This window comes from Acipenser ruthenus, chromosome 13 (genome assembly GCF_902713425.1).
Source record: "Acipenser ruthenus chromosome 13, fAciRut3.2 maternal haplotype, whole genome shotgun sequence".
NCBI classification, from domain to species: Eukaryota; Metazoa; Chordata; class Actinopteri; order Acipenseriformes; family Acipenseridae; genus Acipenser; species Acipenser ruthenus.
Window position 1 is genome coordinate 739,661 of NC_081201.1, and position 19,553 is coordinate 759,213.

Sequence of the window (19,553 nt, forward strand, 5' to 3'; positions counted from 1 at the left end):
ACATTTTAGCGGTAAAATTGTTTTTGTTAAAATACGTGCATATATGTTTTCGTGAAATGCATGAATTTGCGAGATGATGCCTAAATGCATTGCGCTGCGCGTCCAGCAGGTGGCGACAATACGGTGGTTTGATCATAGAGTTAAAACTGTGCCACTGTTACTTAAATACCAGCCTGCGCTTCCAACTTCAGAAAGCAGGGAGTAAGAGGACGCGTCCGAACGCCTGGCTAGTATGACAATCAACACCATAAACCAAGGAGGACCTTACAAAATGCAAATGCCGTGCTTTAGCAAGGTAAAAACGGGTTTATCATGTCTGGCTTTTAACAGATTACAGTTTGCAAGAGCAGAGAAAAGCGATTCCTCGTAGCTGACGCTGTTTAGTTTGCAATGAAACTGTGTTGATTTGATTGTGTTCTGGCAGCAAAGTTCTCTGTGGGTTTTCAAAAGCATTTAATAGTACAAAACCCCGAATGCATTATTGCAAGCTTCTGAACTATACCGTTTATTTCTTAAATTCATTTTAACGCAGTTGTGTTTTTTGGAGAAAATAGAGCTGCATGTCAATTCAGTGGGCTTTAGTATAATTGTGATTCTTATTATTAGAGAGTTTGTTTGAAAGCAGTGTGTTTTGTTTTTAAGTTACAATTTATAATCTCACAGCAGGAAGCTATGATCTTCTTTTTCATCCTAAATTGAAAAATGAAGTATCTAACTGCAGTATTTCTACCCGCCTCAGTGTATTATTATTTATTTATTTCTTAGCAGACGCCCTTATCCAGGGCGACTTACAATTGTTACAAGATATCACATTATTTTTTTACATATAATTACCCATTTATATAGTTGGGTTTTTACTGGAGCAATCTAGGTATAGTACCTTGCTTAAGGGTACAGCAGCAGTGTCCCCCACAAGGGACTGAACCCACGACCCTCCGGTCAAGAGTCCAGAGCCCTAACCACTACTCCACTCTCCTGTATTACAAGAGGTAGCTACCGGATCGGTATTGTTTTTGGAAAATCTAGTAAGTGCAGACAGGAAGAACGCGCTCATTTTCTGAAATTCTGGAAATGCAAAAAAATGAGGTCTTTGCTCGTGTCGGCTCGACACGAGTCAATGTTAAATATCTGGTGGGGGGGCTTTATTGACTTTTTACATTTTAAACAGAAGACAGAAAAACACAAAGCACAGCTTTCCAGTTGCGTGATTTTAAAAGTGAATTTAAAGCGTCTCTCTTGTCAGATGGAGCGAGTAATCGTAGCCATGCAAGACCCCGATGTCGGGATAAAGATGCGAAACCAGAGACTTGTGATCACGGTTATCCCGCACGCAATCACCGGTAAGACGCATTTGTGTGTTTGATCTCGCATCCCTACACCTGCTGCACAGACACCTGTGCTTCGCGTAGAGCAGGACTGAGTCCAGTTATCCTGACGCGCCTCCAGCCTGTCTCTCTTGCTTCTTGGCTTGTCATGTTTATGCACCATTACTGCCTTGCCCAAACTCCCATCGATTTTCACTTGTGGCTTGTTTTAATTTTCCCCCCAGGAAATGATGTGGTGGACTGGCTGATGCAGAAGTTTAACATCAGCGAGGAAGGTAGGTGCAAAAGCAGTTTGTTACCTTCTGCTTCCTGGATTTCAGAGGCTGGTGCAGGCAGGGCTCCCTTCCACTGCCAGTCCTGTAAGTAGGATTTAAAAATCAGTCCTGAATTTAACAGGAAGCCAGTGTAGTGACCGACTGTAACCAATAGAATCCCATTGCACAGTATACACAGTGCAACATGAAAGTGTGTACCAGCCTGCATGTGGTGTTCACCACGTAATTGCACAGTCAGGGCTCCCTCACATGAGCACAGAGACGCGTTGATCTCCTGCTCAGCTGACGTTTGCTTGTCCTTGATCTGCTGTGTGGACTTCCCCTGGAAGAGGGTTTGGTTGTTGATTGCCTCCTGTTGGTCCGTGTTGTTCTTTGTCTGATCAGTCTGTTGAATTATTGATCTTATTTCTGTAGTGGAGCAATTGCTCTAGTCCATTAGACCAGGCCATGTTAAATAATGGATGGGGATCTGTGCAAGCGGCTAACGTCTGAAACGAGAAGATCGATGTGCACAGTGATGGGAGATACGAGGCAGACGGACCCCGTGTTAACAGGATGGGGTTCAGTTCATAGTGGAGCCTTGTTTGTAGGAGCTGAAGACAGTGTACAGGTGGGAGCTGAACAGTACCATACAGAGGTGTGGTGGAGTGCTGCAAGGCTCCATGCATTGGCCTTGGGTCAGGTAGACATCCTCCTCAGGGTCTCCTGCTGGACTGCATTCGCTTGGAGTGACTGAAAGGTTATATATATATTTTTTAGTCTGTTGAAATAAGTTGTGGTGGAGACAGCAGTCAGACAGAAAACTCAACATCCTTCTTCGTTCATTTGTGAGGTCTTAATGAACCCTTCTTGTCACGTCCCTTACTGAATGGTCTTCAGTGGTAGCGGTGCAATGAGAAGAGGCTGCCGTTGGTAGAACGGCACAGTTGCCGTGGTAACATACTGTATTGTATTCATGTTTTGAGTAGGGACACTGGATTTTCATTGCATTGGTAATTGCCGTGGTAACGTTTCAGAACCAGTGTGCTGCCCCCTACAGGTCCACCGCGCTGTGCGGTATTTGTTCTAAGCCATCGCTGGTTATGCTGTGGTGGTCGGTGGCCCTCTTTTGGGTAGCAGCTGTGTAATTTGTAGGCTACCTTAACGAGCCTCATCATGTGATAAACACCGCACTCCCAAACAGGCTCTCGGGTGTGTGTTTGGCCTGCATTGCACGTAATCCTTCTCGTCTTGGGCTTTCTGATAACAATTAAACCTGTAGGTTTTTCCCTGCGGAGCCGTTGTCGTGCAGATAATAAGAAGCGTTGCGATCTCTCCCACAAGAGCGTTGAGTTTTACTGGGAACGAGGGCCTCCCGAGACATGCAATGAACCAGCGGCACAGCTATTGAAGCACAGGGCTTTTCAGGAGCAGCTGGTAATTCACAGTGATCTGGAAAAACTGAAGGAGACCTTGTGCCTAGGATGCAGGTGCACTTTTATAATGAACATGATACGATAGCCATGAGCTAAATAAAGATCAGGTACATTATGAGTAAACATTTCACAGGAAGTGTTGACCCCCTGGGGGGGGGGGGGTATTCCTGGTGACGGGGATATAGCAAAGAAGTGTGTGTGTGTGCGTGCGTGCGTGCGTGCATGTGGTTCCATACTAGAATGAAAGCTTCAACAACTTCTGAGTCATTTGAATGTTTTCTGTGAAAGTGTTTCTTAATATCAAAATGAAATGTAAAGTAGAAATCCTCTTCCTTTGCAGAGGCGCTGCACGTGGGGAACCTCATAGTGAAGTACGGCTACATTTACCCACTGAAGGAGCCCAAGAACCTGGTGCTCAAGCCTGACGAAACACCCTACCGCTTTCAGGTAACCCGCTCTCTGCACGATTTACAAATGCAATGCAACACAGTTTGCTCTTATATAGGTCTCTTCATGCAGAGCATCCCAGAGTGGTTTACAGTACAAACTCTAACCAAAAAGACGTGGGCCCCTCCTGTTTTTAAACCACTTCTAGGAACTACCAATAGTTCAGCAGTCAAATGCAAAGACAAACGTTTGGACTGCTGTAGAAGTATTTTTTAGTCTATAATGCGGACCACATAAGGAAGCATGTAGGTGGCTGGTTTGTTTTGCATAAAATTTGTACCGAAGAGAAAAAAAATAGGCTTTGAAAATAAGACTTTGAAAGCCTCAGTCGAAAAAGAAAAACCAGACATTCTGGCATTGTTGAATTCCATAGAGGTGACTGAGTTGCCTAAGTCAGCTCCTGTGATAGTGAGTACAGTGACACACCTCTCTATCTCCCTGACAGACTCCGTACTTCTGGACTACAAGCAAGTGGCCCTCCTCGGAGCTTGATTACGGTAAGAATGAGATTGGTTTTAGTTTCAGTAGCCTGCTGCTCATATACAGGTCTGTGTAGCATCAGGCATGACAGTCCTCTCCAGAAAGAGCCGCTCTGCAGTTTCCCAAGCCCTGGGATTGCTTGTGCTTCTGTCTCATGCATAGGTTACTAGCTACTGTACTGTATGTTCTCATCTTAGGGAAGCATTGTAAAGCCCTGAGACCTATTGAAAAATGGCAAATCATTTTCAAACTGTAAATGCACAGTATTTTCATAGGGGTGGAAGGGAAGCAAGAGTGAAGTGCAGATCTCCTGTGGTGAACTTTTGTACGGGGACTGCGTTGGATTTTCTCTCCGGATTGCTTCCCCTGCCTAGCCGTTTGCTTTCATAACTGAAGTAAACTTCAGTAACTCAGTTGCAGCCACAGCGATTGCAGGGGACTGGTTAAAAGCTGGCGAGGGATGGGCAGGGCTGTACTGAAACAATTGAATTGACAGCACATGCCGAATCTCCTAATCCTGCTCTCCACGGCTCTTTTAATTTTCTAGCGATTTATTTGACAAAGAAGAACATCTGCAAACAAGGGGATTTGGTCGAGTACGAGAAGGTAAGCAGCCAAAGAGCAATGCTGTTACCTTTTATCAGGATGAAAAACTGAGCTTTATGTCATAAACAGAACAGCGTTTGTTGATTTTCTTATTTTTTAATCTGCTGGTTATCCCTGCAATTGTGGACAATGCCCCTTAATTGCAGCTTTACATACTGAAGTATATTAAAGCATGCAATTTGAAAATAAATGGTATTTCAGAGCAAAAATAAAGGTGTAATTCCAGCATGTGGGATTGTAGTGTAATTTTCTGACCTTCCTAAATGTCCTGCCTTATGTTTACAGCACATGGCCCAGATTCTTTACCGCTGGTACACAGCTGTTTTCTATGATTCTCAGTCTAGCTCCATTACCAGTGTGGTCCAGTAAAAATGAACCCTTTCTCTGCCGCGTTGTTTAAACCTCTGTCCTTGTTCTGGTTGCAGTATTGGTGTCATTTCTGTGACAGGGCTGTGTGGAGGGTCACTAGTTAATCTCCAGCTTGTGAAATGCACAGCAGATTGTGATGGGGTTGTGGCAGATGGAACATGCCCTGTTTATAGCATTAAACCGAGAGGTTAATGCACTGCCATTTATCAGCATCTCCTTTTGACAATATGACTGCAGTTTTACATATACCTGGGTTCTTGTGTTTCTGCATCCTTAACCTTGAGGAATAACATGTGCTCTTCTAGCCCAAGAGGAATAACATGTGCTCTTCTACTCAGTCCTGGTATAACTCTGTAGTCCTCTCTACTGTCAGCCTGCGTGTGTTCAGGTACCAAATGAGTTTCTTCCACTGTTTCCAATTCCACTTGTGTATTGCACTCCGCATGCTAGGAGCCAGGCTTCAGGAATAGCACTGCCAGCAATACAGCTCATACTGAGCAGCTTATAAACATCCTGGTGTGCTGGTCTCTTTAATATTGCTAGTTGTCTTGCACTGAGTGTCCCTGTTTCTCCCTCACAGTACAATTACAATCTGCTGCACAAACGCATCAACCACACGTGGGACTTCGTGGTGATGCAAGCCAGAGAGCAGCTCAGGTAAAAAAAAAAAAAATGTGCATTTGGCTTTTTTATTTTTTATTGTACAATCGATTTTGTTTCCATTGTAAATCTTAAAAAAGGGGGGGATCATATTTATACAGTCCGAATACAAGAAATTGTACCTCATTTAGAGAGTGTGCCACCAGGGTTCAATATGCTGGTGGAGTGCTGAAATGGTAACACAGGATGGTTTAAGAAGATCAACACCGGGGGCTGCCGAGTGGCACATCCAGTACAGGCGCTCTGTGTGGAGTGCAGGATGCGCCCTATAGACTGGAGATCGCAGGTTCGAATCCAGGCTATGTCACTGCCAAACGTGACTGGGGGTTCCTAGGGGGCGGCGCACAATTGGCCGAGCGCTGCCCGGGTAGGGAGGGATTAGGTTGGCAGGGGAATCCATGGTTCACCCGCACCAGCGACCCCTGTGGCTGATAGGGCACCTGCGGGGAGCCATTCAGATCTGTGTTGTCCTCCGGCACTATAGATCTGGAGGCTTCGCTGTGGATCCGCAGTGCGAAAAATGACGGATTGGCAGGACCCCCGAGTTGCCGGGGGGTTGCAGCGGTGAACCGGGAAAAAAACAATTGGTCATTCCAAACTGGGGAGAAAACCGGAGTAAAAAACCATTGGCGATGACTGACTAAATTAAAAAAAAATAAATAAATCAACACGCATCACGGAATTATAAACAGATCCCAAATGTAATATTCCGTGAAGTCAGGAGGTATACAGTATTCCTTTAAGTAAAGCAGTTGATAGAAGGCAAAACTACAGGCTGATAAACACTCAGCTGGGGGAGTTTGCGGTTGAGTTGCTGTGTTCTCTGGTTCGACTGGGGGAGTTTGCGGTTGAGTTGCTGTGTTCTCTGGTTTGACTGGGGGAGTCTGCGGTTGAGTTGCTGTGTTCTCTGGTTCGGCTGGGGGAGTCTGCGGTTGAGTTGCTGTGTTCTCTGGTTCGACTGGGGGTGTCTGCGGTTGAGTTGCTGTGTTCTCTGGTTCGACTGGGGGTGTCTGCGGTTGAGTTGCTGTGTTCTCTGGTTCGACTGGGGGAGTCTGCAGTTGAGTTGCTGTGTTCTCTGGTTTGACTGGGGGAGTCTGCGGTTGAGTTGCTGTGTTCTCTGGTTCGACTGGGGGAGTCTGCGGTTGAGTTGCTGTGTTCTCTCTGCTCATTGACAGGGTGGCGAAGCAGAGGAGGAAAGCTGATCGAATTGTGCTGGAGTGGCAGGAACAGGCCTACTGGCTTGTCAACAGACCTCCGGTAAGTCAGCTGTGGATGTCCGTGCATTTTTATGAGTCTTTGATGGTAACATTCAACAGTGCCTTGCAGGTTTGATTGTAAAAGCACCCTCATTGCATCATTGCTTTAAACCACACTGACAGAGCTACAGAATTTGTTTTAACATTTAGAAATATAGAGAGACCTTTGGTCGCCCCCTGCCCGAGTGTCAGGAGACAGACTGTCTGGGGTCTGGGCCTGTCCTGTAAAATTCATCACCTTTGTATACATTAAATAGCGTCTGCTGTAATAATACAAAATAAACACATTACCTCTTGTGTGAATCCCTTGATGGTTTTCATTGGGTTTTGACCCTTTTTAAAGGTACATTTTCAATCCCTTCCCTTCCATTCAAGCTCTTGTTTTAAAGCGTTAAACTTTTAAAGGTAATGCGGGCCAGGTTCAGCCTTCTGTTTCAATGCAGTCATACAAAATTCAGATACCAAGAAAGCCAAAAAAGAAAGAAAATCCTTTGTGGGGATAAACCACTGGGAAAAGTGAAGGTCAAAAAAGCAGAATGTTGCTTCATAAATAATCCAGAATCTCTGAATAATATAAAAGACAAAGGAAGAAACAGCCATGTGGTGCTGAGACGAGAGGACACGCGCAAATACCTTCTCCAGAAACGGAGATCAGGGGGTAACTCTTCACATGGTCAGTCACTGAGACAGTTCAAAGTTTAAACCCTTTTAAAAGCATCGCATGACTGACTCTCAGAAAAGCATGCAGTTGTCATTTTTTTATGATCTGTGCTCTTCATGTGAACCCTATAAAGAAATGTGAATAACGGGCACAGATATATAAAGACTATAATAGATTGTACAGATTGCTTCTGCCGGGGGAGCTGCATGCACTCAGCTGTTCTGTAAAGTGCTGCACAATCTCCACACGCTAGGCTAGGCAAACTCGTTTAAAAGAAGCTTTTATCCCGGAGCAAAGTAAGTTAGGAGCCATTAAGTTACAGAGCCCAGATGCACTGGGAGGGGGGGGGGGCGGGCAGTGTGTCCCCCCCACCCCAGAACTGGAGTCTTGAATGGCTTCCCCCCCAGGACTGGAGTCTGGAATGGCTCTGTGCACGGCTCTCCCTGGAGGGGCTGGTGGGGTAAACACATTGCAGACAGAAAGCTTTTATTGATCACTGGAAAAAAAGTATCCATAATTACAGATCCATTTGTGCTATTTTTGGCTCCGCTATGTATCTGTCATTGAATACTTTAAAATAGTTTAGTGATATATATATATATATCTAATATATATATATATATATATATATATATATATATATATATATATATATATATATATATATATATATATATATATATGCATACACATTTATTGTATGTACAGTAGCGTGTACTGGTGTGTGTTCAAATCCTTTACCAAGAGGACTGCAGTTCATGAAGCTTGTTGTAATTTACAGGGTACAGTGTGCCTCACACAGGCACATGATAGGTTTCATTTCAGTTGAACAGCGTTGGTCTCTAGCTAATAGACTGGCATTATAATCCATGTTGACATGTAACTCTGTGTGGAGACAGGGGAAGAAGTGTCTAGTGTGCAGCACAACGGCAGCTACAGTTCAAAGGGAGAGCCGTTGGGAGAAGTGTGGAGTAGTGGTTAGGGCTCTGGACTCTTGATCGGAGGGTCGTGGGCTCAATCCCTGGTGGAGGACGCTGCTGCTGTACCCTTGAGCAAGGTACTTTACCTAGATTGCTCCAGTAAAAACCCAACTGTAATTGTATGTAAAAATAATGTGATATCTTGTAACAATTGTAAGTCGCCCTGGATAAGGGCGTCTGCTAAGAAATAAATTATATAATTACATATAGAAGTGAAGCGCGATGCTCGCATGTAACGCTGCGCAGTTCCAGATTGGTACCGTTTTCAGGTGAATCAGTCGGGGCAAGGCAGTGAATGGAGTTGCCCAGTTGTATAGCTTGGTTTGAACGAAGCTGAACTGCAGCTCGTTCTAACGGCTGCCGTTTTCTTTTTCTTTTTTCTAGCCAGGCACTTTCAACATCTTGGAGCACGGCCCTGAGCGAGGGAACTGTCTGCACTCCCGAGTCCAGCTGGTAGTTTGAACTTTTAGAGGCTCTTAAATTCAGAGTCCTGTGGCTGACTCTGAAATGTAGCATCTGATGTCAGTTCGGTTTTGCTGTAGTTCACAACGTGTGGCAAAATGATACTCTGTATGGTTTTGCAAATCGACAGCCTTAAATTGTTTTGACGATCCTGTTTTCAGGAAACATGTTTTTACTGTGATCTACTGGAAACATTGCTTCCTGACTTCCCACAGCTACGCCTTAGAGTCGCAGAAAAAAACCAAATAATAATAGAATAGGTTACAAATGTTTATGTAACAAAAATTAATTCATGCTTTCATTGAAAAAAACTAATCTTACCCTTTTTACTTTTTTGCATTTCATTCTCATAAAGTAAGTATTACTACTGGTTTTAATTTCCACCCATAAAGTGCTGCACTGTGTGTGCGTGTGTGTGTGTGTGTTTGTGCTCTCTATACAGAATATCACAGTTTACTATTCTGTTCAATATTATGGTATTATAGTATTGAGGGCAGCAGTGTGGAGTAGTGGGTAGGGCTCTGGACTCTTGACCGGAGGGTTGTGGGTTCAATCCCCAGTGGGAGACACTGCTGTTGTACCCTTGAGCAAGGTACTTTACCTAGATTGCTCCAGTAAAAACCCAACTGTATAAATGGGTAATTGTATGTAAAATAATGTGATATCTGTATAATGTAAAATAATGTATAATGTGATATCTTGTAACAATTGTAAGTCGCCCTGGGTAAGGGCGTCTGCTAAGAAATAAATAATAATAATAATAATAATAATACTGAATAGCACACAGTGACATCTGCTGGTGTGCTGCAGTTGTTGCAACACGCAAGGCAGTATTTGATTGGGATAGGAATACACTGTGAATGATTGGTTATTAAATGTCATTTTAAATTAATTTAATGACAATATTGTATTTATTTATTTTTTTACCCAGAAAAGAACAGCGAATACTTCAAAAAACAGGTAAGAGCCAAGATGCATGATGGGAGCAGCCCTGTATCATGAAAACATAAGAAACATTACGAGCGAGAGGAGGCCATTCAGCTCATCCGTGCTCGTCCGGTTCCTAGCAGCTGATTGATCTCATTGATCCTAATGATTCAGCAGCACTGACAGGGATAGGTAACCCACTCCGTACCCTTGCCACTCTGTGTGAAGAAGTGTCTTGAGATAACTGACCACATGGGTAGGAACAGATCAGCAGAGTGGTGCTTTATGCTGGCTGAGGTCAGGAAAGGCTGAAACAGCTGTCCCTGTTTTTATCTTGAGATATTGGTCAATACCGTACTGCATCTTCAAAGCAAATCCTTTGCTGTGTCCTGATGACCCCAAACACACACAGTCCGTTCTCATATAGCAGCAGAACACAGTCTAACCCAGATGGTTCTGTGCACAGTGAAAGGCTGTCCTCATTGCAGTGTGCTCCCTCTTGTGTTTTTTTTCGGAGTAGTAGATTGACGTCTCCTAACTCGTCTCTCCTGGTTTTCTTTTTGATTTGCTGTGCCTGGTGGGATCCAGATTGAACTCGCGAAGAAAGCCTTGATTCGGCCGCGGGTCAAGTCTTCCATCTGCCTGGAGTGGTAAGCAGAACCAGAGCAAGCCTTTTTATTTTATCACTTTTTATTCTGAGCTAATGCCTGACATGCCTGGGACAATCATTGTGTGTCTGACCTTTGAGGTGTGTGTTTTTTTTTTTTTAAATGTAGTCGTCACCAATGTTTTTGACCCTGGTTTCCTCCCCAATTTGAAATGCCCAATTATTGTTTTTATCCAGGTTCACCGCTGCAACTCCTGCGCCTCGGGAAACAGCGGCAGGCACATGTGTCCTCCGAAACGTGTCCTGCCAAGCCGTCTTTTTTCGCGCTGCAGGTCTGCTGTGAAGCCACCAGACCCGTAGTGCCGGAGGACAATACAGATCCGAGTGGCTTCTACAGCAGACCCGCAGGCGCCCTGTCGGCCACAGGAGTTGCTGGTGCGCGGTGAATAATAGATCTCTGGCACACTTGTTGCAGCCTTAAAAAGACCCCTGTGCTAGTTTAGCTGTAGGACAACAGACCATTCCATCCCTTTTTACTGAACAGTAGGTCACCAGTTCTTTTTAATACACCTCTCTGCTGCCCATCCTAATGTGTGTGCTTTGTGGTCTCTCAGGTTTATGAAGTTCACTGAACAGTATCAATCCCATGATCCCATCATGTCAGGATGCCTTCCCAGCAACCCGTGGATAACTGATGACATCATGTACTGGTCCATGAACGCCAGCGAGTGAGTATCCCCTCCGAGTGACCTGGCTGAGCTTGCGCTGGTACAGAACACCCTGCAACTCGCTGTCCATGCAGCCTGTGCACTACTCAACAGTCTACAAAGAAGCGCAACCCTGCTTGTGAAATTCTAGTATCATTACTTGAATAGCATCGTGCTACTAATATTAATACTGTAACTGCAGTTTAATATCTGTATTGTACAGTAACTGCATCAACGCACGTTGAGACACGGAGACACCCTTATAAAAGTGTTGCATGCTATTCTTCCAGTTTTATCATGCATTTACAATAGCTGACCCTTGTTTGCCATGTTTATTAATATTATTTACCATACCTTGCTATTCTTTACAATGCTTGCCTATGCTTTATTACACTTTTCAATGCTTTTTACTGCAAGAAGCTTTTATAAGGGCAGGTTTGGTTTGCTTGGTTCTTGTTTCATTCAATGAACAGGTTTCTCTTTTCAATGCAAGTGAAATACAGAAGCTCTTTGAGAGTGTGCCCCTTGCTCTCCTGTGTTGTGTGATCTTGTAAAACCCAATTCTTTCCCCTCTCCTCCCCTCAGGGTGGCGACCCCAACCAAGCTGAGGGTGGAGCGCTGGAGCTTCTCCTTCACGGAGCTGCTCAACGACCCACTGGGACGCAAAGAGTTCATGCAGTTCCTGGAGAAAGAGTTCAGTGGTAAGCAGACCCGACCAGCACAGAGACTCAATGCTGCACATGCACAGACCCGACCAGCACAGAGACTCAGTACTGCACATGCACAGACCCGACCAGCACAGAGACTCAGTACTGCACATGCACAGACCCGACCAGCACAGAGACTCAGTACTGCACATGCACAGACCCGACCAGCACAGAGACTCAGTACTGCACATGCACAGACCCGACCAGCACAGAGACTCAGTACTGCACATGCACAGTGCAGACCCGACCAGCACAGAGACTCAGTACTGCACATGCACAGTGCAGACCCGACCAGCACAGAGACTCAGTACTGCACATGCACAGACCCGACCAGCACAGAGACTCAGTACTGCACATGCACAGACCCGACCAGCACAGAGACTCAGTACTGCACATGCACAGTGCAGACCCGACCAGCACAGAGACTCAGTACTGCACATGCACAGACCCGACCAGCACAGAGACTCAGTACTGCACATGCACAGTGCCCTCCAGTGCAGTGAGGATATTCTAGTATGCTGCTGCCGTTGCATAAACAAGGGAACATGCAAATGAAATCCTGTTTGAAACCATTTGGTCTTTTACTGAAGGATGGGTTTCCAATGGAAATCGAACTGTAACACCTTTGAGGCACTTTACATAAACCTGCTGAGTTACTTAGTCCTAGTGTGGTAATACTAAGTTTTTTGTGATCCTTTAGAATTTTTTTTCTTTTAAAGAAAGGTCCAAGTTGCACTTTGAGTTTTTCGGTTTGTTTGTTTTTAACTGAAGGAGGATTATTTCAGTGAGATGCTGATTTTTGAATAAAGAAAGTGTTTTTTTCATCAGCTGAGAACTTGTGCTTCTGGGAGGCGTGTGAAGACCTGAGACACGGAGAGCATTCAAAGATAGCGCAGAAGGTGGAAGAGGTATACCAGTGAGTATCCACAGCAAGCCAATGGCAGTACAGTTAATCAGTGGTTTCATTTGCTGTAACCCTTTTGTAAAGTGAAAAGAAGCTCATCTGTTTCACATTCTGCTCCCCAGACAGTTTCTCGTACCCGGGGCCAGCAAGTGGGTGAACATCGACAGCAAGACGATGGAGAAGACGCTGGAGGGGATCAAATCGCCACACCGCTACATCCTCGACGACGCACAGATGCACATCTACTTCCTGATCAAAAAGGTGAGCTCACGAGACCTGCTGCACGCTGTACAACACAGCCAAGCAGGGGAAAACTGCATGCGTTTACCACAGCAAAGTGTAATAAAGCATGGTAAAGCACAGGTAAGCATTGTAAAACCAGTGAGAGATGATCAAGCATATTCATAAACATGGCAAACTATGGTAAAACACAGATTTTTTTTCCCTGGTTTTCAGGACTCCTATCCGAGGTACATGAAGTCACAGATGTACAAGAGCTTGCTAGCCAGAGCCATCGTGCCGCAGGAAACCAAGAAAGGGTATTAATCATTTTCATTTCCGTCTTGCGTTTGTCAGGGTAGGTCCTTAGGCAGCAGAATTGTAGGGGCTAAATTCTTAATACTCCTCATTGGTGCGTTTTTTTCGTAAAGGAAAAATGCACCCAATAAAAGTACCAAACTAAAAATAAATGACTCAGACATTTCATACCATATATAATGTGTATACAGTACTGTGCAAAAGTTTTAGGCAGGTGTGAAAAAATGCTGTAAAGTAAGAATGCTTTCAAAAATAGACATGTTAATAGATTATATTTATCAATTAACAAAATGCAAAGTGAGTGAACAGAAGAAAAATCTAAATCAAATCTGTCTGGGATTACATGAAGATTGAGAAGCAACTGAAGCTGCCTAAATCCACAGAAGAACTGTGGTTAGTTCTCCAAGATGTTTGGGCCAACCTACCTGTCGAGTTCCTTCAAAAACTGTGTGCAAGTGTACCTAGAAGAATTGATGCTGTTTTGAAGGCAAAGGGTGGTCACACCAAATATTGATTTGATGTAGATTTTTCTTCTGTTCACTCACTTTGCATTTTGTTAATTGATAAATATAAACTATTAACATGTCTATTTTTGAAAGCATTCTTACTTTACAGCATTTTTTCACACCTGCCTAAAACTTTTGCACAGTACTGTATGTGTTGAAGCCTTCACAACAGCAGACCCTTGTTTGCAGAGCAGTGTCCTCACCTCGCTCTCTCTCTCTCTCTCTTGCTCTCTCGCGCTCGCTCTGTCTCTCTCTCTCTCTTGCTCGCTCTCTCTCTCTCAGCCTCAGTATGTTTCCCTTCATGAGAAGGCAGCGTCACTCCAGCCCGAGTCCTGCCGTCCTGACTCAGCCCGGAGAGGATGCTGGGAAAAGCAAACCCGCCACGATGACCACGCCCGGAACTGTCTCCCAGGTGGAGGAATAAAACAAAGCCGGCGCTCCGCACTCGCTGCTCCCCACCTTCTCCTGAGCGAGAGCTGTCCCGTCTTCCAGGTGCTGTGCTGTTCCCACCACCTGCGCCTCACTGCAGCTGTGTGTGTGTGTGTGTGTGTGTGTGTGTGTGTGTGTGTGTGTGTGTGTGTGTGTGTGTGTGTGTGTGTGTGTGTGTGTGTGTGTGTGTGTGTGTGTGTGTGTGTGTGTGTGTGTGTGTGTGTGTGTGTGTGTGTGTGTGTGTGTGTGTGTGTGTGTGTGTGTATCTGTATCTGGACCAGCAGATCAATAAGATGAATGTGTCGGTGCCCCCCATAGTCAAACATTTGGCACTTTTTTTTCTTTTTTTTTTGGAGCGCAGGCACCAAGAATGTACAGTGAGAGTGGATTTGAGTGTGTTATGGCTAGGGATTAATAAAATGCACAGATAAGTAGATCATAAAATGGCCACGGATTAAAACAGCAGTAACAGATGCCCAACAGAACTGTATGCTGCGCTCCTGCTATGAAATGCATTTTAAAACCTGAAATGAAAACGCATGTTACCCCAACGCTCAGCTACCGTGAAAGTGAAAAACAGCCAGGAGGAGCCCTGACCTGGTTCAACAGATAATGCCACTACTAGCATGCTCGCTGTAAAGCGATTATTTTGGGTCAGGAAATAATGTTAGTTTTATAACTGTTTACATGTAATTTTTTTGCATGTGTAGTCAGGAATTAGGAACCTATTACCTGCCTCCAGTATTTCAGGGGAACCATTCTCATGGGACACACCCTTGAGAGGCAAGGTGGGGGGTGTCTGTGAGCTTGTGACACAGAGCAGCGGGAGTGAGTGAGGGAGTGACGTCAGCAGCGTCGGAGCTCCATGTATATTCCTGGGAATGTTACTGATTCTACCCATGCTGATGTTGTTGTTTCAGCTTCTGAATAATAAATGACCATCAACTGATGAACTGAGTGCTTTCATTTTACACACACACAACACAACGCAGAGTATTCCACCATGTATAATATTCCGTTCCAATTACCATCTCAGTTATTATACTGAGTAAGCTGTGTACAATATTCAACCACGCTGATACAGGGGTGTAGGGAATACAGTAATATTTATTATTTCTTAGCAGGCGACCTTAGCCAGGGTGACTTACAGTTGTTACAAAATATCACAATACAAAGTATCACATTGCATAATATAGTCAGATTATAAAATAAACCTGTTAAAAAATGGTAGCATTTTCACCCGGTCTGCCTTATTCCCAGTACCACTGGTTCAGTCCCATTATACCCAGTGACGAGGCAAAGCCTGACTTCAACGGAATCAGTGATTCACTGGCAATGCTCTCCAGCACACCCCATTCCTTCAGCCCTGGCAAGATGCTGAGCGCCCTTCTGTACCCCAGGATGCTCCCCACCTCAGCCTAACCTTCTCACAGCTTCAGCACCCCAAACAGGGTCTCTATCTGCTCTACGGCTCCCTTCTCCCTGCCTGCCGTAATCTAGAGCAGGAGCGCAGCCCTGGCACGCTCAGGACCCTGCAGTGAGCCCAGTCCTTCTGCCCTGTGTGTGTTGTGTGTACCATTCATTCGTTCTTGATTGTAACATTTCATAGCACTTCTGCAGCTTCACTAGATGCTTGTGCTTCCACGGGACTCAAACGGTTAGAGACATAGGCTTACACTGATGCTAGGACACACAAGTTTGGTCTCTTTGGTTTGAAATCTGAGAAGTGCTCTTTTGAAGTTTGCATCCAGCCTGGAGACATTGTTTTGAAAGGGCTGTCAGCACTCTGTTGCTCTGTAAGACCTCCTCGGTGGTCTCTGCTGGTGCTGGCTCTTGATCAGCAGACTGTTGCATAATTCGCAGCTACGGTGCAGCACGCAGTATCGCCCCTGATTTGTCAGACCCTCAACTAAGATATAAGAACACAAGGTCAGCTGCATGAGAGAGAGCCATTCATCGCTTTAATTAGAGTAACGGTACAGGTTTACCTTTTCAACTTGGAGTTTAGGGTCTCAGATGCACCCTTAACCTGTCAGTATGGTTTTTATCAGTCCATTATTTTATAAAATAGGTTCTATTGGCGGGCTGTCTGCAGGTGGCTATGTAAAGAGCGACATCTAGTGGCAGAATAAAACAATTGCTGGAGTTCTCCATCACAGGCAGACTACCTAACCTTATTCCACCATATATATATATATATATATATTCATTTTCCCTGGATTATCTAAACCACATAATGGAGAATCGCCCAATCATTCCACACCAATGTCATTAATACAGCAGCTTTACAAATCATTAATAAATTAAAGCTCTACACTGCACGCTAGTGAAGGTCGGACTACAAAATACATACATACATAAGTAAGCAAACTTGGTCTGAAAATGAATTTTCACTTTTTGTAACTAAATACGTTTTAAAGAACTTTGTCACTGGCACTGTTTTAAGCGAGCCTCTGCCGCATATTCCTTTAATGTAATGCTTCCTGCAGGTTTCCGTGGTGGGTGTGTGCCAGGGGAGCACTCTGAATCACACTGCAGTCTCCGCAGAGTAGGTGCAATTTGCTGATGCGATGTAAGAGTTTCTGACAAACTCTGACCGTGCTCAGTCAGAACAGTGGCCTAAGCTCTCCGCTAAAGAAAGACAAGTGCCGGTCATTGCCTTCATCAGCGCCGCAACTCTGTTTCACACGCTGGAAGCCAGAGAAGGGTAGGAGGCTTCAGGGCCAGTCAGGCATGCACACTGAAGTGTTTTATATTTAATTACGAGCAGCCATGCATGCATGACTTCATTCAGACCCTTACTGGAATAACTACAGCACTCCGCGAACATGCGTGGATTACCCTCTGTATATTATCTACAGAGCTCTGTTAACATGCCAATGTAAAAGCTTGTGTATGCGTGGGTTCAGTAGACTTCACTGGGAGAGCCCACGGTACGAGGAGGTGTGCAGAACAAAGGGAGAGAGCAGCTGTTTAGTCTTGTTTAGTCAGAGCCAGGCAAGACGGGACTCGCCCCTGGGTCCTCCGGGACACACCTAGAGACAGGCTCCCATAAACACAGCACGACTATCACCGGTGAAAAACACAGTGCATTTAGTGCCCTTCAACACACAATAGCTTTCCAACGACAATCAATCAGAATTCCTAGAGCATTGTAGTTTACACATACGGTGTATAGGTTGTGTAATATTTTTGCTTGCATCTCGGAGTTGGTGTAGCGATGCTGTTTTCACGTGACAGCAGTACAGTATCACGGCGGTGCTTGTGAATCCTGTGCATGCAGTACTGTCATTCCCCTGTCCAGAAGGGGGAGCCAAATAGCCAGGTTCGGAATAGTGGCGACCCAATCCACACTGAGACAGTGAGTGGCTTTGACTGAGAGCGAAGCTGAGGCATTCACTGGAGAAGAGGTGGATCCGCTTGTAAAAACAAACATGTCTTTTTATACATGCATGTAGTATGCTTACAGTATGATCTGAATGCCTGCGAGCAGCACGGCTCACAATGCAGCACCTGGTTTCATCAGGTTCTGGTTTAAGCAATGGCAAGTTCTGATGAAGAAGAGCAACAGCTTGTGAGCTTGCATCATTTCTACATTCAAATGAAGCATTCATACTGGTATTCATTCTTTAAATAATTAAAACTACTACGACTAATAATGAACCTGCTTCCATTCAGCACCACGCACGCAATCTCTTATCTCTCAGTAAGATGCATGTTTTCAGGGCTCAGCTGCAGCAGGATCTGAACTCGAATGAGATTGCTGAGTTTAAGGTACTTAATTCTGCAATCAACACAGGCCAACTTCTGTCATCATTGTGAGGCAGACAGAACCCTGCAAAAACTCTCAGCTGATATTAAGACTGAAAAGCCATTGCACAAGTTATTTAGTTAATAATGCTGTTCGTAGACAGCTCAGATCTATAGGGCTTAACTTTCCTGGCCCATCACTCCCCTCACGTTGCAAAGGGCTGTGGGGTCACAATGCTGTGAAGTATAGTTTGTGTAGGAATACAAAGCAGCAGGATTGGAAAGGTACCCCAGGCTGTAGCTGCCACTGGACACACGGCGCAGTATTTTTCCATTCCATTGGGAGAGCGTTAGATTTTAAGTAAAGGCTCAGTTATACTTTGCAATACTGACACAGCATTGCCAGATATAAATAGAGGAGGATTTGGGATTGGTAATCCGGATTAGAAACGTACCTTGTGTTGTGAATGTGGATAAACAGAGCTGCTGGCTATGACAGGGTCTTTCTGCGTGCACTGCCCACCTACCCAGGGATGCACAAAGTGAGCCACAGCAACCTGGATTGATAGAACACTGCCCAGGATTGATAACCGTCCAATTTACTCATAACTCCAGGTCTGCAGTGTGCATCCTTACCCACTGTGCAGGGTTCAACACACAGCAGCTGCTTTTCAGACACGTCATTTGCAGATTACCTTTTAGGACAAACAAACAAATTAAAAGCATACTGCACCTCGAGGCTGGCTGCACAGTATTTCAGCTCGAATCTAACATTAATAATGGTTTCTTAACTTAGAAGCGCAATCTCTTTGACAAAGCACCTGTAGTAATGTGAGATTAGCTACCTGCTGCATGTTCTCATTTATGCTGCAGCCTGGTTCCATTGAATAGTGCCAACACTGTTTACACCATTCAAACTGACCCCACTGAATAAAGGCCCCTTATGTTACAAAAGGTGTGCAATACAAATCTAAGCAAGGATAAGCTTGTGCTTCTATTATGAATAGCATGGTGGAAATAACTGCAGTGCTTTGTGGGTAGCACAATCCACCTGCGTATGGATTTACTGGAGCTTAAAAACTAAGAATAAATCAAATCATGCAAGCGCTGCATGGAATCAGCTTTAAATCCATAAAGTGTGTCACACAGCACAGGAAGGGGTCTGTGAGCCCTGCAAGACCACAAATAACATTATTATGATTATTACTATTATTAATAAATCATTTATTTTTCAGAAGTAAATACTTAAGAATATTTATCTCAAAGTAAAATGTATTTCACATTGCAGATTTTACTTCTTGAGAAAATGATTCTTAGATACCCCTATACACCACCAAGGCATCTTTCTATGATATCTTTTCACTATCATCAGTCACTTCTGTGAGGTGCACTTAACACTTGAGCTAGCTGAAGTGTATTGGCTGCATGCTTTTGGAAATGTTCCCAACGTGTACGCCCCTATTCAAAGGGTTTAGGTATGCAGGCAGCACTGAGCCAGGATGGGAAGGGTTAATCTCTACAGGTAGCCTCCTGATCTGAAAGG

The 19,553-nt window shown here is 44.5% G+C and overlaps 1 protein-coding gene across 1 annotated transcript; it reads left to right on the forward strand.

Annotated features, from left to right (window-relative positions):
• The first annotated feature begins 182 nt into the window (after positions 1–182).
• On the forward strand, positions 183–15,200 carry LOC117417616 (regulator of G-protein signaling 11). Its single transcript, XM_034925813.2, has 17 exons — positions 183–295; positions 1,244–1,340; positions 1,550–1,600; positions 3,356–3,462; positions 3,908–3,959; positions 4,490–4,548; positions 5,498–5,574; positions 6,753–6,834; positions 8,859–8,927; positions 9,873–9,896; positions 10,452–10,513; positions 11,085–11,198; positions 11,763–11,878; positions 12,713–12,800; positions 12,911–13,049; positions 13,245–13,327; positions 14,114–15,200. Exons 1-17 carry the CDS (start codon positions 233–235, stop codon positions 14,253–14,255), a joined length of 1,425 nt encoding a protein of 474 aa, XP_034781704.2. The 5' UTR covers positions 183–232; the 3' UTR covers positions 14,256–15,200.
• Positions 15,201–19,553: the final 4,353 nt, after the last annotated feature.